Consider the following 18092-nt stretch of genomic DNA (forward strand, 5'->3'; position numbering starts at 1 on the left):
ACAGACACACTGCTTGCCAGCTTGTGTGTGCTGATGGGGAGAAAATGACTAAGTCGACATGGCACTCCCCTCAGGGTGCCATGCCAACCTCCCACTGCCTGTGGCATAGGTAAGTCACCCCTCTAGTAGGCCTTACAGCCCTAAGGCAGGGTGCACTATACCACAGGTGAGGGCATATGTGCATGAGCACTATGCCCCTACAGTGTCTAAGCAAAACCTTAGACATTGTAAGTGCAGGGTAGCCATAAGAGTACATGGGCTGGGAGTCTGTCAAAAACGAACTCCACAGCTCCATAATGGCTACACTGAATACTGGGAAGTTTAGTATCGAACTTCTCAGAATAATAAACCCACACTGATGCCAGTGTTGGATTTATTAAAAAATGCACACAGAGGGCATCTTAGAGATACCCCCTGTATTTTACCCAATTGTTCAGTGCAGGACTGACTGGTCTGTGCCAGCCTGCTGCTGAGAGACGAGTGTCTGACCTCATGTGGTGAGAGCCTTTGTGCTCTCTGAGGACAGAAACAAAGCCTGCTCTGGGTGGAGGTGCTTCACACCTCCCCCCTGCAGGAACTGTAACACCTAGCAGTGAGCTTCAAAGGCTCAAGCTTCGTGTTACAATGCCCCAGGGCACTCCAGCTAGTGGAGATGCCCGCCTCCTGGACCCAGCCCCCACTTTTGGCGGCAAGTCCAGGAGAGATAATGAGAAAAACAAGGAGGAGTCACTGGCCAGTCAGGACAGCCCCTAAGGTGTCCTGAGCTGAGGTGACTCTGACTTTTAGAAATCCTCCATCTTGTAGAAGGAGGATTCCCCCAATAGGGATAGGAATGTGACCCCCTCCCCTTGGGAGGAGGCACAAAGAGGGTGTACCCACCCTCAGGGCTAGTAGCCATTGGCTACTAACCCCCCAGACCTAAACACGCCCTTAAATTTAGTATTTAAGGGCTCCCCTGAACCTAAGAATTTAGATTCCTGCAACAACAAGAAGGACTGCCTAGCTGAAAACCCCTGCAGAGGAAGACCAGAAGACAACAACTGCCTTGGCTCCAGAAACTCACCGGCCTGTCTTCTGCCTTCCAAAGAACTCTGCTCCAGCGACGCCTTCCAAAGGGACCAGCGACCTCTGAATCCTCTGAGGACTGCCCTGCTTCGACGACGACAAGAAACTCCCGAGGACAGCGGACCTGCTCCAAAAAGACTGCAACTTTATCCAAAGAAGCAGCTTTAAAGAACCCTGCAATCTCCCCGCAAGAAGCGTGAGACTTGCAACACTGCACCCGGCGACCCCGACTCGGCTGGTGGAGGACCAACACCTCAGGGAGGACCCCCGGACTACTCTACGACTGTGAGTACCAAAACCTGTCCCCCCTGAGCCCCCACAGCGCCGCCTGCAGAGGGAATCCCGAGGCTTCCCCTGACCGCGACTCTCTGAAACCTAAGTCCCGACGCCTGGAAAAGACCCTGCACCCGCAGCCCCCAGGACCTGAAGGACCGGACTTTCACTGGAGAAGTGACCCCCAGGAGTCCCTCTCCCTTGCCCAAGTGGAGGTTTCCCCGAGGAAGCCCCCCCTTGCCTGCCTGCAGCGCTGAAGAGATCCCTTGATCTCTCATAGACTAACATTGAAAACCCGACGCTTGTTTCTACACTGCACCCGGCCGCCCCCGCGCTGCTGAGGGTGAAATTTCTGTGTGGGCTTGTGTCCCCCCCCCGGTGCCCTACAAAACCCCCCTGGTCTGCCCTCCGAAGACGCGGGTACTTACCTGCAAGCAGACCGGAACCGGGGCACCCCCTTCTCTCCATTCTAGCCTATGCGTTTTGGGCACCACTTTGAACTCTGCACCTGACCGGCCCTGAGCTGCTGGTGTGGTAACTTTGGGGTTGCTCTGAACCCCCAACGGTGGGCTACCTTGGACCAAGAACTGAACCCTGTAAGTGTCTTACTTACCTGGTAAAACTAACAAAAACTTACCTCCCCCAGGAACTGTGAAAATTGCACTGTGTCCACTTTTAAAGTAGCTATTTGTCAATAACTTGAAAAGTATACATGCAATTGAAATGATTCAAAGTTCCTAATGTACTTACCTGCAATACCTTTCAAACAAGATATTACATGTTAAATTTGAACCTGTGGTTCTTAAAATAAACTAAGAAAAGATATTTTTCTATAACAAAACCTATTGGCTGGATTTGTCTCTGAGTGTGTGTACCTCATTTATTGTCTATGTGTATGTACAACAAATGCTTAACACTACTCCTTGGATAAGCCTACTGCTCGACCACACTACCACAAAATAGAGCATTAGTATTATCTCTTTTTACCACTATTTTACCTCTAAGGGGAACCCTTGGACTCTGTGCATGCTATTCCTTACTTTGAAATAGCACGTGGCATAAGACATGCTGCAGCCCTTAGAGACCTTCCTTGGCATCAGGGCCCTTGGTACTAGGAGTACCAGTTACAAGGGACTTATCTGGATGCCAGGGTCTGCCAATTGTGGATACAAAAGTACAGGTTAGGGAAAGAACACTGGTGCTGGGGCCTGGTTAGCAGGCCTCAGCACACTTTCAATTGTAAACATAGCATCAGCAAAGGCAAAAAGTCAGGGGGCAACCATGCCAAGGAGGCATTTCCTTACACTTTTGTAGTGCTGCATGGGATCCTTCCTGCATCTTCTATGTCCTCATCCTGTAGGACTCCTGTGGGTGCTGCCTGGGCTTCTGTGGGCTCTCTTGGTCGCTGAGGGTCCCCTGTGACTCCCCCTCTAGGGTTGAGTCCTCCTGCACATCGCTGGTCCCCAATATTTGTTTCCAACTGCAAAGATTGCCTTTGCAAAGGCTTGTTGGAGGAATCCAGACACGCAGCCTAGTCTGCAATCTTTTACCGGCGTGCGACTCTGTCTTCAGGGGTGCAGTGCTGTGTTCACCAGTAACCAACGTCTGCATCTTCAGTGTAGTGAGTAGGGGCTCCTGCCCCCGCAGAACTCTGTTGCGCCTTCTGGACTTGGTCCCCTCTCTCCACAGGTTTTCTTTCACCGGAATCCACCGCTGGGGTCTTGCAGTCTCTTCTGGGTCTTGCATTTCTTCTCCTTTCTCCTTTTTGTGGGTAGTTTAGGGAAAATCCACTGATTTACTCCTTCCTTCCTGGTCGTTGGGGGTGTTGTGGTACTTACCTCTGTGGTTTCCTGGTACCCTCTACACACACCACTTACCTAGGTGGGAGTCCCATATTTGCAGTCTATTTTTTTTTTTAGTATATGGTTTGGGCTCCCCCTAGGGTCACTATTCAACTATTCGGCATTGTGATTTACACAGTTTTCTAACTGTTTTCTATGCCTATATCTAATCGCTAGTGGGTGTGTGTATATAGTGTGTTTACTCACCTGCTAATGTAGTATTGCCTCTACAGTATTTTTGGTATTGTGTTACTGTAATAAAGTACCTTTTATTTTTGTAACACTGTGTGGTTTCTTTCATGTGTATGAGTGCTGTGTGACTACAGTGGTATTGCATGAGCTTTGCATGTCTCCTAGATGAGCCTTGGCTACTCATCCACAGCTACCTCTAGAGAGCCTGGCTTCTAGACACTGCCTACACTACACTAATAGGGGATACCTGGACCTGGTATAAGGTGTAAGTACCTTAGGTACCTGTAACACACCATACTAGCTTCCTACATCTGGCCCAAGAGCTTCCTGGACAACATTTGAGGCACCAGTTAGTTGCCAGTGCCAAAATTAAAATCTCAGTTTTTTTTCCTGCATTGAGCTTCAAGAAACTAGAATTCCTCCATTCCAGGATGGTCAGCATGCAGACGGAGAAACCGTTTTGCGTTTTTATCCCGATTGTCAGTAATGAAAGCTAGTATTTGGGTGTCATCTGCTGAGGCCATGCAAGAGAAACAGTAGGATTGAACATATTTCTCTCCATGGGAGAAAATTCTGACTGACTGACCTTGGAGCTGGGTGTATTCTCGGAAACATCCATGAGATCACTACTTTGCTCTAAAAATCCCTCTCTCCTCACCCTTTTCCCGCAGGCTGTGTTGAACAATCCGCATTCTTGGTTGGCTCTGCCCTTTCCGACCAGACATCTTTAACGTTCACAAGAAACTGTTAATCAAGCACACCATCCTTGAAGCTTTAATCAGAGAGTTTATGTATAGATGAAGCTGGCTATTCAATATTTTGATCCTTAGAAAGATGTCCTCTGCATGACTAAGGGCAAGAAAACTGCTGCACAGCCTGACCATTTTTTTTCTCACCTGTTCTAGTGGGTTTTCAAATTGTCCAGCCTACTGAAGGAAAAATATAGAAGTGCCCCACCTTTCAACAAGAGATGCACACCATTGGAACCCGATTCTGCTGAAATACTATACAGATAAAATGTAACCCCAACCTTAGTGGAAGAAGCTCTTGCTCTTTTATACCATGCTGAGAGATGACTGGCAGCAGTGACAGGGAATTGTTGGTCAGCAATGTGGACTTTTTCCTTTGCAAAACTGGTGGAGAAGCTTAGAGAGAGAGTTTTATTTTTTTGCTGTGTATCTTTTAGAAAGAGGTGTTTTATTACTTGTCCAGTCTTGCTCATATAAACAAGACAACCATTGGCATAACCAGTTAGTCTCGCCTTTTGGGGGAAGGACTTACACTTTTAATGTTAAGGTAAAATTCTGTATATTTGTGACTTCATTATTATGCGCTGCTAAATAAACGAAAATGTGTGAGTGAAGCAATTGTTTCTATTTCAGTTTGGCTGAAAGAAATAACAAATGTCCACAGGTCTGTATCACATGTAGTTTTGTTCTTGATTTGACACAGCCAACATTACATACGCCTTGGAAAAAAGTACATTACCTAAACTTTACAGGCAGGGATGTACAAGGCAGCAGATTGGAGAGGCTTGTAGCAGCCGACGTTAGAATCTGAAGTAGAAAGCAAGGTGAGCTTCCGCTTCTTGTGCTCCGCGCTCAGCTCTGCTGTTCTGAGGCTCTGTCAATTTAAAGTGAAAGTGCTTGTTCTGTTGCCGGCGGCAGACGGAAGCCATTTTAGGCAGCCAGCTCTGTTGCACATGAAAAGCAACGTAAACAAAATATGAGCACTGATGTGAAGTGCTTGGCTGCTGTGAAGCGGGCGCCATGCTGTAGTTGCAAGATAAAGTACGGCAGGCGCCCTGCTGAGTAAGAAAAGCAATGAATACAAAACACAAATGCATTAATGGGAAGTGCTTGTCCCACAAAATCGAGTGAACAAACGATGTGGTACCATTTCAAAGAAAAAAAAATTGCGCTGACAAAACCATAAATAAATACAATAAGGGGACATGTAATTAGCAGTAGCCATTGAAGCGAAAAACACACCCAAAGGCGGGATAAATAGCAACATTTCACCAATGAAAAGAAAGGAATTTAGAAAGGCACACGAAGGAACCAATGGAAAGCAATGGGTGTGATGACAGTCCATAGAGCGGATACGGCATGTCTTGAAGAGACAGCGCATGCACTGGCTAGGCGAGACCTAATGACTGACCATTTGTGGCTCAACTGTGATTCCCTGCTTCAGAAAGAAAGACAAAATGCACTTATTCTGGATTGGAGGAAGATATCTGCCTGTTCTTTCAAAGTGGGATAAGTGCTGCCCCACCTCCAGCCAGTAATGTGTTCCATTTAGATATCAAGAAGACTGTTCATGCAACTGTTGGAAGAGAATTTTCTACGGATATAGTGCCTTTGCTATTTGCTATTCTGCCTTATACATGTGATCACCCAGAAGAAAGGGAGCTGAAATGTCAAGCTTGTAGAGGAGTTGACCCTCTGACTGCCAGAAAGACCTGTCCAAAGCCAGGTTTTCTTAAGATCTGTATGGATTTAGCCACAGAACACCAGAACACAAGAGCTATTAAGTCTTGCATCCTAGCTGGTCTGAACCACCAAAGCAACTCAAGATTGCCCGGTTTATAGAGCGTCAATGCCAATTTTCTTTCTTAATTTGAGGTCAGCTTCCACCATCCCCATCTTGCCCATTGCAATTAAGGTGCCGGTATCTGCAGCCTTTCGGCATCAGAGTTTTGTTGACTGTGTGAAATCATCTGAATTCCAGAACAGTTTGAACCATCTCTCTAGCTCAGATAGTACTGATGAATTGCATTTTAAAGTTCAGTTTCGGTCCTGAACTTAAATCCTAGTTCTCATTGTGTACCTTAGAGAAGTCAGATTGGTGGCATTTCTAATATTATCTGACGTTCACCTGTTTCCAGTTATTCTCTGCCTTGTGTATTTAGGACATCCCCAAGAGACTTATTACATCTCCCATGTAAATCCTCAAATACCTACTTCACTAAGGTCCTCCCCTTCTCGAATCCTGTTGAGTGCCACTTAATAACTAATTCTAGCACCTTTCATGCTGGTAAGGAATATTGACTTGCAACACACTTTTTTTTTTTTCAGGGCAGAATTGGCTTTCATGTCGTTCCCGTTTTAAAATGGGCAGCAATTATTGTGTCCTTGGTCTGATTTGTTTTAAAAATAGGATTTGTATGTTAAGGGACAGGCCGTACAGGATAGAAAATGTTTACAGATGACTTTTCTAATGCCTGAAGATGTTCATAAAGCATGACTATATTAAGAATACTTATAAATATCCATTAATATAGCTTGATGATTTTTTTCTTCCATTGTTCTGTCCTTTTGTTTGTCCACCTGATCCTGTCCATGGTAATCGTTGACTTGTCTTTCTTCCAGGAATGTAACAAGCCACGGGAGGCATTTGGGTTTGAACAGGCTGTTCGGGAGTATACCCTCCAGAGCTTTGGAGAAATGGCTGACAACTTCAAATCTGACTATTTCAACATGCCAGTACATGTATGTACCGTTGGCAGTATGCTTCCATCCTTTTATTGATATGTGCTTCTTTTGTTTTTTCAGAAAATAAATCAACTGATTTTCCAAACTTGTGTTAGTAGTACTACAGATTATAGTATGTCCTTTTTCCTGATGCCTATTTGGATTGAGGATTGTTGAGATGTTCATTAGAAGATCTGTTTGCAAAGTTCAACTGCGTTTCTTGTATCTTCATTGCCACTTGATGGTACTGGAAGTGGTTTTTGTAAGTGTGAATGATTTTATTGTGTCTTTCATGCTGTGTGACAAGTGATGATGTGTAATTAAGTATGTGACATTGTGTGACTCTTATTTTGTTCCTGTGTTCTGTAGCAGTTGTTGTGCTAGGATGAGCAGCTAAAAATAACCTGCTGCTGCTTTAAAAAAAAAATCTGTGAAAGCTGTGAAGTTGTTGCAGAGAAGATACAATTCAAGGGGACGCATTAGGCATTCAAGGCAAATGGTTTGTGTATAATGGGAAGCATTTTAGAAAGACTTTATATCCCTTAGTTTACCAGTGGTGGGCCCAGAGAGTAGGTTTTATTGCTTTTGCAGTTACCCCCCACTTTTTGCCTGATACTGATGCTGACTTGACTGAGAAGTGTGCTGGGACCCTGCTAACCAGGCCCCAGCACCAGTGTTCTTTCACCTAAAATGTACCATTGTCTCCACAATTGGCACAACCCTGGCACCCAGGTAAGTCCCTTGTAACTGGTACCCCTGGTACCAAGGGCCCTGATGCCAGGGAAGGTCTCTAAGGGCTGCAGTATGTCTTATGCCACCCTAGGGACCTCTCACTCGGCACAGACACACTGCTTGCCAGCTTGTGTGTGCTGGTGGGGAGAAAATGACTAAGTCGACATGGCACTCCCCTCAGGGTGCCATGCCAACCTCACACTGCCTGTGGCATAGGTAAGTCACCCCTCTAGCAGGCCCTACAGCCCTAAGGCAGGGTGCACTATACCACAGGTGAGGGCATAGGTGCATGAGCACTATGCCCCTACAGTGTCTAACCAAAACCTTAGACATTGTAAGTGAAGGGTAGCCATAAGAGTATATGGTCTGGGAGTCTGTCAAAAACGAACTCCACAGCTCCATAATGGCTACACTGAATACTGGGAAGTTTGGTATCAAACTTCTCAGAATAATAAACCCACACTGATGCCAGTGCTGGATTTATTAATAAATGCACACAGAGGGCACTTAGAGATGCCCCCTGTATTTTACCCAATTGTTCAGTGCAGGACTGACTGGTCTGTGCCAGCCTGCTGCTGAGAGACGAGTTTCTGACCCCATGTGGTGAGAGCCTTTGTGCTCTCTGAGGACAGAAACAAAGCCTGCTCTGGGTGGAGGTGCTTCACACCTCCCCCCCTGCAGGAACTGTAACACCTAGCAGTGAGCCTCAAAGGCTCAGGCTTTGTGTTACAATGCCCCAGGGCACTCCAGCTAGTGGAGATGCCCGCCCCCTGGACACAGCCCCCACTTTTGGCGGCAAGTCCAGGAGAGAGCATGAGAAAAACAAGGAGGAGTCACTGGCCAGTCAGGACAGCCCCTAAGGTGCCCTGAGCTGAAGTGACTCTGACTTTTAGAAATCCTCCATCTTGCAGATGGAGGATTCCCCCAATCGGGATAGGAATGTGCCCCCCTCCCCTCAGGGAGGAGGCACAAAGAGGGTGTACCCACCCTCAGGGCTAGTAGCCATTGGCTCCTAATCCCCCAGACCTAAACACACCCCTAAATCAAGTATTTAGGGGCTCCCCAGAACCTAGGAACTCAGATTCCTGCAACCTAAGAAGAAGAGGACTGCTAAGCTGAAAAACCCTGCAGAGAAGATGGAGACACCAACTGCTTTGGCCCCAGCTCTACCGGCCTGTCTCCCCCCTTCCAAAGACATTGCTCCAGCGACGCTTTCCACAGGGACCAGCGACCTCTGAAGCCTCAGAGGACTGCCCTGCATCTAGAAGGACCAAGAACTCCTGAGGACAGCGGCTCTGTTCACCAAAGACTGAAACTTTGCAACAAAGAAGCAACTTTGAAACAACTTGCATTTCCCGCCGGAAGCGTGAGACTTGGCACTCTGCACCCGACGCCACCGGCTCGACTTGTGGAGAACAATCACTTCAGGGAGGACTCCCCGGCGACTGCGAGACCGTGAGTAGCCAGAGTTGCCCTCCCTGAGCCCCCACAGCGACGCCTGCAGAGGGAATCCCGAGGCTCCTCCTGACCGCGACTGCCTGCTTCTAAGAACCCGACGCCTGGTAGGGACACTGCACCCGCAGCCCCCAGGACCTGAAGGATCGGAACTCCAGTGCAGGAGTGACCCCCAGGAGGTCCTATCCGTTGCCCAGGCGGTGGCTACCCCGAGGAGCCCCCCCCCCCCCCCCCCCCTTGCCTGCCTGCATCGCTGAAGAGACCCCTTGGTCTCCCATTGAAACCTATTACAAACTCGACGCTTGTTTGCACACTGCACCCGGCCGCCCGTGCTGCTGAGGGTGTACTTTCTGTGTGGACTTGTGTCCCCCCCGGTGCCCTACAAAACCCCCCTGGTCTGCCCTCCGAAGACACGGATACTTACCTGCTGGCAGACTGGAACCGGGGCACCCCCTTCTCCATTGAAGCCTATGCGTTTTGGGCACCACTTTGACCCCTGCACCTCACCGGCCCTGAGCTGCTGGTGTGGTAACTTTGGGGTTGCTCTGAACCCCCAACAGTGGGCTACCTTGGACCCAAACCTGAACCCCGTAGGAGGTTTACTTACCTGCAAAAACTAACAAACTCTTACTCCCCCCCGGGAACTGTTGAAAATTGCAGTGTCTAGTTTTAAAATAGCTATATGTGATTTATGTGAAAACTGTGTATGCTATTTTGCTAATTCAAAGTTCCTAAAGTACCTACCTGCAATACCTTTCATTTGAAGTATTGCATGTAAATCTTGAACCTGTGGTTCTCAAAATAAACTAAGAAAAGATATTTTTCTATACAAAAACCTATTGGCCTGGAATTGTCTCGGAGTGTGTGTTCCTCATTTATTGCCTGTGTGTATGTACAACAAATGCTTAACACTACTCCTTTGATAAGCCTACTGCTCAACCACACTACCACAAAATAGGGCATTAGTATTATCTCTTTTTGCCACTATCTTACCTCTAAGGGGAACCCTTGGACTCTGTGCATACTATTCCTTACTTTGAAATAGTACATACAGAGCCAACTTCCTACATTGAGTATCATCCTTATACAACCTTTTTGACTGGTGTTAGTGGACCAGCTAGGCATATGTGTCAGCCAGCTGAGATATGCGTTTATTGTTTAATGGTCTAGTGAGAATATTTCAATTGCAGCTCTTCAAAAGGAGGATGTTCTCCCAAATCCATTCATGGGTCTAAGACAAGCTGTTTGAGATGTTTGTTTGGTCTGTATTAAGCCATATGTTGGAACCATAACCTCTACTGAATATTAACAGAAATAGAGAAGATTCTAGTTATGTTACATTCAGTATGAGAGAAAGGATTATGATAATTTCAGTGATCTCTCCTTATTTGTCTAGTAGACAACCGAGATATCCCTTACAATCTGAGAAATATATTTGCCTTGGTTAAGGGTAGTTAAGTGGCCTGACTGTGTCCCTCTGTGATCTTAAAAAATGAATTATCCATATAGGGGAGTATTTTTATTTATTTTTCAATTTCTGCTTTGTTATGAAGTTGTCAGGTAACGTCCTTTTTCAGAAGAATTCTGATTAAATGTGTTAAATTTATCAGAATTTTAAATGTGCCAATTAATCTGTTGCAGATGGTACCCACCGAGCTGGTGGAGAAGGAGTTCTGGCGGCTTGTAAGCAGCATTGAAGAGGATGTCATTGTGGAATATGGTGCTGACATCTCATCCAGGGACTTTGGAAGCGGCTTTCCTGTTAATGATGGTCGTAGAAAGCTGATGCCAGATGAGGAAGTATGTATTGCTGTGTTATTTGTGGCACACACTGGTTTCCTTTGCCACGTGCTTCGTACCTGATTATCACCTTTAGCATATTGTGTATGTAGGTTATTGCATAGTGACCCTTTTTATATGTTTTTCTTTGGGAGTTACCCACTGATAATTTGATAAGTTTGAACTTGGGCACTGCTATCCAGTGTGTGTGTGTTCTGACCCTTAAAATATGTTGAAATAAGCAGAATAACAGATTGTCAGTTATAACTTTCCTATGGTGCAAAAACATACCCATAACATGGAAAGACCATTGCCACTTGTGGCCCTCAGCACCTATTCTGCCATCTATTGTAGTGGCAGTGAAAACATGGCTGCAGGCGTACCCCGCATAACTTGAGAGCATTAGCTAGAACCCTGCAGCACAGACCTGTCAAAATCACATTTTAGGCAGGGAAGAACACCCAATTTAAAATATAAAATAAGTAAGTGATCCATACGCGCAACTTGTTGCCCACAAGGTAGGGTGCATACTGTTTAATAGTGTCACGTGTGATATTAGGATTGGTATGCTCCACCAGTGATTAGTCCCACAGCGACATTACTTGCACATAGGAAAAGTAAAAGTATGGTTCATACACTATAATCTACAGAGACCATTTGGAGGCTTATTTGTATATTTAATAATAAAAATAAAACCTAATGATGAAGTCGGATTTTATTAAACATATTGGAATTGTCAATTTTTAAAAGCTACATTTACTCTTCCTGAAGCTGCTGGAGACTAGAGGTGGGCAGAATTGTGGGAGTTTCATTCTGCCAAATTCCACGAAATTACTCTAAAATTCAGTGGAATTCCGTGAAGGTGCAGGTTAGGCACTGCAGTTTGCAGTGCATACACCTTGGTGCCCTTACATAAGTATGTAAAGCCACAAAGGGGTATCCACCCAAGTGCCTATCCCTCAGTGCCCTTACTACTTATGTGAGGGCACGAAGGGGTATGCGCTGCAGTGCAGTACAGTGCATACCCCTCGGTGCCCTGAGATACTTCTGACAGGGCATCGAGGGGTATGCGCTGAGCTGCACTGCAGTGCAGTACATACGCCTCGGTGCCCCTACATTTTTTATGTAAGGTCCCGAGGGGTATGCATTGCACTGGTACTTTAAACAGGGCTGTAAGAGGGAGCAGTCCCTCTATGTTTAAAAATCACTGTAGATTAAAGTTGAATCTGCTGTGGTTTTTAAACATAGAGAGACTGCTCCCTTTTCAACCCTGTATAAAACCCATTACAATGCTGAGTTAATTCCGCTAGAGGAGCAGCAGAATTTATTAGTAATTCCGCGTCACATGAGTAACGCAGATTTACTAAATTCCGCTGGTGGATTTCAAATTTCCAGCCACCCCTACTGGAGACAACTTTGCATTTAGCCCTCCAGCAAATGCCCAGGCTAGCCTAGCATGAATTAGATGAGAAAGAGATAAGAAACTGCTTCCAGAGCAGAGACATTGGTCTAGGAGTGGGATGGTGTTTTTCCCCTGGCAGAAAGACCAGTTGGGGGGTCCAGGAACTTCAGAGGTGCCAGCCCTGTCACAGACAAATGTTGGGTGACACTTGGGATGGATGCTACGTACAGAACCTGATTTTGAGTCCCCACAGAAAAGGGGACTGCTCATTATCATAGCCATACTTGTGGGTGGGCACACCAGTTCTGGACAAGAGGAGATTAGTTTTTTAATCTTTTACTGTGAGAGTGGAGGGGCACGGTAGGATTGTTTTCAGTAAGGCAAGAAGCACTTACTGAATTATTCGGTAAGGATGCCCCAGTGAACTTTTACCCCATTGGTTATAGAGTGCCCAGAAGTCAACCTCGCCCCTACAACCCCTAGCACTGGTGCCAGATATAAATGTGGCATCCCCAGGCAACATTTTCCTGGACCTGCAGAAGAGGAGTGGACGTGCTGTCAGTGACCTGAGAGGTGCCCTGAAGGACTGGTCCTGTTCCTTACTGTACCTAGGACAAAGAGGAGGCTACCAGGGATCAGTTGACTGACCTTCTTTGTGGCTATCATACCTCCTGTATGGCTTGACACCCTGAGGTACTGGGGGCCTTATAAGTGGACTCCTGTGGTTGGTTGTGTAGGAGGCTGGCTCAGTTTATGGAGTACACCTATGGTGTGGCACCTTATACTGAGTCCAGGCAGCCCTTAGTGATAGTGAATATGTGTCCAGATAGCAAGAGCTCTGTAGGGGTAGCTGAGGCAAGCAGCTAAAGCTTATCCAGGAGGAATGTAAAGCACTTGCAGTACCCACAGTAGTCAGTCGGTCAGTAACTCACTCACAAGAAAGACCACACAAGTGTTGCAAAAATAAAGGATACTTTATTACAGGACTACTACTTAACTAGCAAAGGTGTATCTTCCTTTGGCGATATCTACGCACAATATGTACACAAAATACCATCAGAAATAGCAGAAAAATACACAGGGCCAAACTATATACTAAAAAAAAAGGTGGAATGTGAATTGGTGACCTCAAATAAGGTACGTGTGGTAGCTAGCTGGGGCAAATATAAACACCAGAGGTAAGTACAGTAGGTGCCTGCAGCAGCCAGGTGCAAGGTAGTTACCCACCCAGTTGTCCCCTAGGCTAACACAGAGAGTAGTGGTTGGAGTTTGTGGGATTCTGGACCCTTCCCAGTGGGCCCCGAGGAAACGTAACAGATGAGGATGAATGGACAATGTCCCTACCCCAGGATTCCTTATTTTGCCACCTTTCCGCAGATCAACTTACTGGGGCTGAAGGTAATGGTAACCACTAGATCCAGGGTTGAAATGCCCTTCTGAGTCTGTGCAAACCTACTAAGTTGCATGTTTTAGGGATTTTCATCAGGTAGTCCTTAATATTTTCTCATACTAAGAAAAGTTGAAAATGTACTCCTGACAAGAACAGAAGTAAAATTGGAAAGTGAACTTGTAAACGCCCAACAGGTTTTCACATGAGCAAATCTACACATGCATATTTGCTCGTGCTAAAATGCAGTTCACAAATATTTTGTAGGAGTAAAATTTCTTGCTCTACTTGTGTAAATTCTGGTGAATTCAAGAAAGCTGTAAATATACACTAATTCAGGGACATATACCCTGGGCGCACTTTTAAAACTTTATTTAAGAATGAGGCCCCTGATTAAGTCTGGCATTAACCAAGACCTTTTTTTTAATTAAAATTATCTATTGACCGGCTTCACTGTGAGTGATGGTATTTTGCTCTTTCACAAGGAGCATATCACAGAGCGTAGTTTTATTCAGCACCAGTAAGGTTACGGCAAATTGTGATTTTTGAGAACAAACAATAGTTTTATTTTTGCCAATGTTTATTTTAAAGGTGATGGCAGGACTGCTCCCACTGCCATAAAGTTGTACACAAGCCATGTCGAAACAAGGCACACACTGACAAAACAAAAATGCTGACTACCAATGTTAGAGCTTTTGCTTTTACCAGTGCTTGTTTATTTTCATATTTTCCATAATTATTTTGAAACTTGTTACCTTGATTGTCCATTATGAATATGTTTTTGAAACTACTAGCATGCGTCAACACATTTTACTATAAGATGTTTCAAAGAAATGGTACCTACATTTTCAAAGTAGTTTAGCAAAACATTTATTTTCCCAGTTGCATTTTTTTTGTGAACAATTTATTTTGAAAGGAAAGAATCATTAATCTTGCTTACGAGATTCTGCAAACATTTGCAGCTAATCAGAGAGCATTATGGGAGGCATTACACATAGGCTCATTTTGTTAAACTTTACAAATGTGTGTGTACATTTTTATACTGAAACCACTGTCAATAGTTCAGTCCGATGTTTACAACATTTCCTTCGAACGCTCACCCTCATAATAAAGGCTTTGCATTAATGAACCATAAATACAAGTTCCAAACCACATTAGTAATATATGAACACAAATATTACTTCAACTGCGGACAATACCCTTCCCTGATCCATAGAGTACTGTAAACTGGCAGTCAAAGGGTTTGTGCTACAGGGGGTTGGCCTACTTGTCCCAAGGACAATTAGACATGAAAACTTGTTGTCCTTGACCCCAAACAATATGTCCTGGGCATCAGTCTTTAGGAATTCGACATCCCTGTTAAAGTATTGCATTTGAATCCTTTCCTGTGCAGAGGATTCCTTTTAGATTATATCTATCCCTTTTACATATTGTTGCTGACATTTCATGCTCATGTGTCTTGACAGGAATATGCAAATTCTGGATGGAACCTGAACAACCTGCCAGTGCTGGAGCAGTCTGTTCTTGCTCACATCAATGTGGATATCTCTGGTATGAAAGTGCCATGGTTGTATGTTGGAATGTGCTTCTCATCCTTTTGTTGGCACATTGAGGACCACTGGAGCTACTCCATCAACTATCTGCACTGGTAGGAAATCTTATTTGCTCCATTATACCCTTCTTGCATCAACGTTTATGTGAACCACAGTAATGTTGTCAGTAATGCTTCTTTTACTAGGTCTTTCCCCTCTTGGCAAACTTGTTCTACCTTATTGCAGTTCCCATGTCACCTAAACAAGCTAATGTGGGTTGTTTGACTTATTTCATTGGTGTCTTTCTTCAGATCATCATGATGAAGTTTGAGAGCATTGGGAGGGTTTATGCAGCAGACTTTTCTCCCAAAATTATAACTATAGGTCACTATTTGGTTTCCAGACCTCACTTTGGAAACATTTGCGTTCTATGAATAAAAATCATATTATTTTCAGAACGTGATTAGGATCAGAGCCTACATCAGCTTTGCGAGCATAATACCGGGCAGTGCATTTTATGTGAAAAAGGGGTGCATCTTTGAAGAGGGTGGTCTGCTGTAGAGAGCAAACGTGTTAGATTTCTTGTTAGAAAAATGCATTCAGAAAGGACAGAGTTCTTTGTTGACTGCATGCTGAAGAGAACTGACATGACAAAGCTCTTCCAGCATTTGTGTTGTTAACGGTAATGACAGGCAGAAGGGAGTGAGCAGTAAGAGGTTAGCATAAAGGTCAAGAAAGGTAAAGTGTATCAGACATTCAAGCCCCAGAAAGACCAGGTTTTTAAGTTGCTTGATGTGGACTCAGATGAACACATAAGAAAAAATGTTTTGTTGTGTGGCAGCAATGTACAAAAAGAACACTCACAAGCAGATCTGCTAGAAAGTAAGTACCTGCGACTTTGGAGGGCAGACCTGGGGGGGTTTCGGTGAGCCACAGGTTAGCACCAAACACAACCCCTCAGCGGCACAGGGCCGGCTGGGTGCAGGGCTCCAACACCGGACGAGCTCCCAATTATTTTCAGTAGGGGGACCTCAGGGTCAAATAGATGCTGCAGGCTGGTTCCAGGGGGTCGGTTTCCAGAAACCATCGGCTGGAGAAGGCAGAGGGCTGCGCCCTGAACATTGCTGGACCGGTGGTCATATTCCCCAAGGCCAGGGGGCTGCGGGTACAGAGGTAGCTTTAGGCATCGGGAATCTTCGTCTGGTTCTCTCGTGGTCAGTGGGGTCCTCCGGATTTAGGCTGCAGATGTTGTGTTGGCCAGGATGGGTCAGCCCAGGGTGGACACAAGGTCGGAATCACCTGGGGACCTGCTCTGGACTGCTGGGCCAACTGGACACAAGCCGTGGGTGTTTGGTGCAGAGTGGGCAGGACCTTTTTCTAGCAGGGCTTCTGAAGCTGGAGACAGACCGGTAGAGCTGGGGCCAAGACAGTTGGTGTCTGTAGTCTTCTCAGTTGTGGTCGACTTAGCAGTCCTTCTTCTTGTATCTTTCTTCTTGAGGTCGCCAGAAATCTGGTGAGCTAGGTTTGGGGTGCCTTTAAATCCTAGATTTAGGGGCGTTACAGGGGTCAGAGGGCAGTAGCCAATGGCTACTGTCCCTGAAGGTAGCAACACCCTGCCTGTGCCCACTCCCTTTGGTGGCGGGGGAGGGCACAGACCTAACCCTATTGGACCTTGTCTCCAAACCAAGATGAAGGATTCTGCAGGAAGTTGGGAGGTGCGGGGGTGTCACTTCAGCTAACACTTACAGACATGCACCCTGCCCTTGGGCTGAAGGGCCTACCAAAGGGCTTGATTTATAATGTCTAAGTGCAGTGGTCGGCTTTGCCATTGAAAGGATACATGCACCCTTTCACGGAAGCTGCAATGTCAGGGCCATGCAGTCACAGTTCGCATCGGCTTCCATGGGTGGCATAATACATGCTGCAGCCCATGGGAGACCCCTAGTGTACCAATGGCTTGGGTACCTAGGTGTGGCGTGCACCAGCATGCCATTTGTAGGTGTGAAAGGTTACCAACAAACTAAATTTAGGGGAGAGAGCACAGTCACTGGGGTCCTAGTTAGCAGGATCCCAGTGAACTACAGACCAACCACACTGACATCAGACAAAAAGTGGGAATAAGCACTTTACTACAAGGAAGAACACTTGTCCCTGTACAGAATTCCAGATTTCAGGGTCTTCATGGAGGGCTTCACAAGGGTGATACCCACTGGAGTACCTCCTTCTTATGTGTGGAATTTCAGCGTAGTCCTCACCAGGCTCATAGGATCACCCTTTGAACCATTTGATTCATGCCACCTTCAGTTCCTCTCGTGGAAGGTGGCCTACCTCATGACTATTATGTCACTTAAGGGCATTAGCGAGCTGTAAGCAGTCACTCTTCAAGAGCCTTTCATCCAGGTCCACAAGGACAGGATTTTCCTTCAAACCAATCCTAAGTTCCTCCCAAAGGTGGTGTCATCCTGCTGTCTTAACCAAGCCGTAGAACCCCCAGTCTTCTTCCCCCAACCAGGTTCCATTTCAGAAAAAGCACTCCACACATTGAATGTCAAGAGGGCTTTTCATAAATTGTTCCCGCTCTTTGCGTCCTTTGTAAAGCCTTAGAAAGGATTTCCAATACGCAAGGCAGACATAGCTAGTTTGGCTGATAGTCAAGTGTATTGAAACCTGCTATCTTGAAGCAATAAAGGGGTCTCCCTGCCCCTTGCAGGACACACTGCATCTGTCACTTTTGCCACTATAGTTGATATCCTGCTTGAAGATTTTTGCGAGCCAACGACCTGGTCGACAGCAGAAACCTTTACCAAGCGCTACTTTGTGGACATCCTGGCCATCTGTATGTACCACACAAGACTTCTGCAAGTTTCGGGGGCAGGTGAATGAGAGAGAAGGGAGGGCTGAATAAGTCTGCATTTTCCCAAACAACACTGTTACTGCATAAGGCAAACGTAGTGCTGTAGT

At 45.8% G+C, this 18092-nt stretch overlaps 1 protein-coding gene across 5 annotated transcripts in view; it reads left to right on the forward strand.

Annotated features, from left to right (window-relative positions):
* Nucleotides 1-18092, forward strand: part of KDM5A (lysine demethylase 5A) — a 610286-nt gene that overhangs the window by 76352 nt on the left and 515842 nt on the right. For all 5 annotated transcript variants that reach the window (XR_011202239.1, XM_069228130.1, XM_069228132.1 and 2 more), the window contains 3 exons: nucleotides 6743-6862; nucleotides 10673-10831; nucleotides 15066-15247. Coding sequence is in view for 4 of the 5 variants with exons in the window: in XM_069228130.1 (XP_069084231.1) it covers nucleotides 6743-6862; nucleotides 10673-10831; nucleotides 15066-15247 (461 nt within the window). In the remaining variant the exon portion in view is untranslated. The remainder of the gene's footprint in view (nucleotides 1-6742; nucleotides 6863-10672; nucleotides 10832-15065; nucleotides 15248-18092) is intronic.

This window comes from Pleurodeles waltl, chromosome 4_1 (genome assembly GCF_031143425.1).
Source record: "Pleurodeles waltl isolate 20211129_DDA chromosome 4_1, aPleWal1.hap1.20221129, whole genome shotgun sequence".
Lineage (NCBI taxonomy): Eukaryota > Metazoa > Chordata > Amphibia > Caudata > Salamandridae > Pleurodeles > Pleurodeles waltl.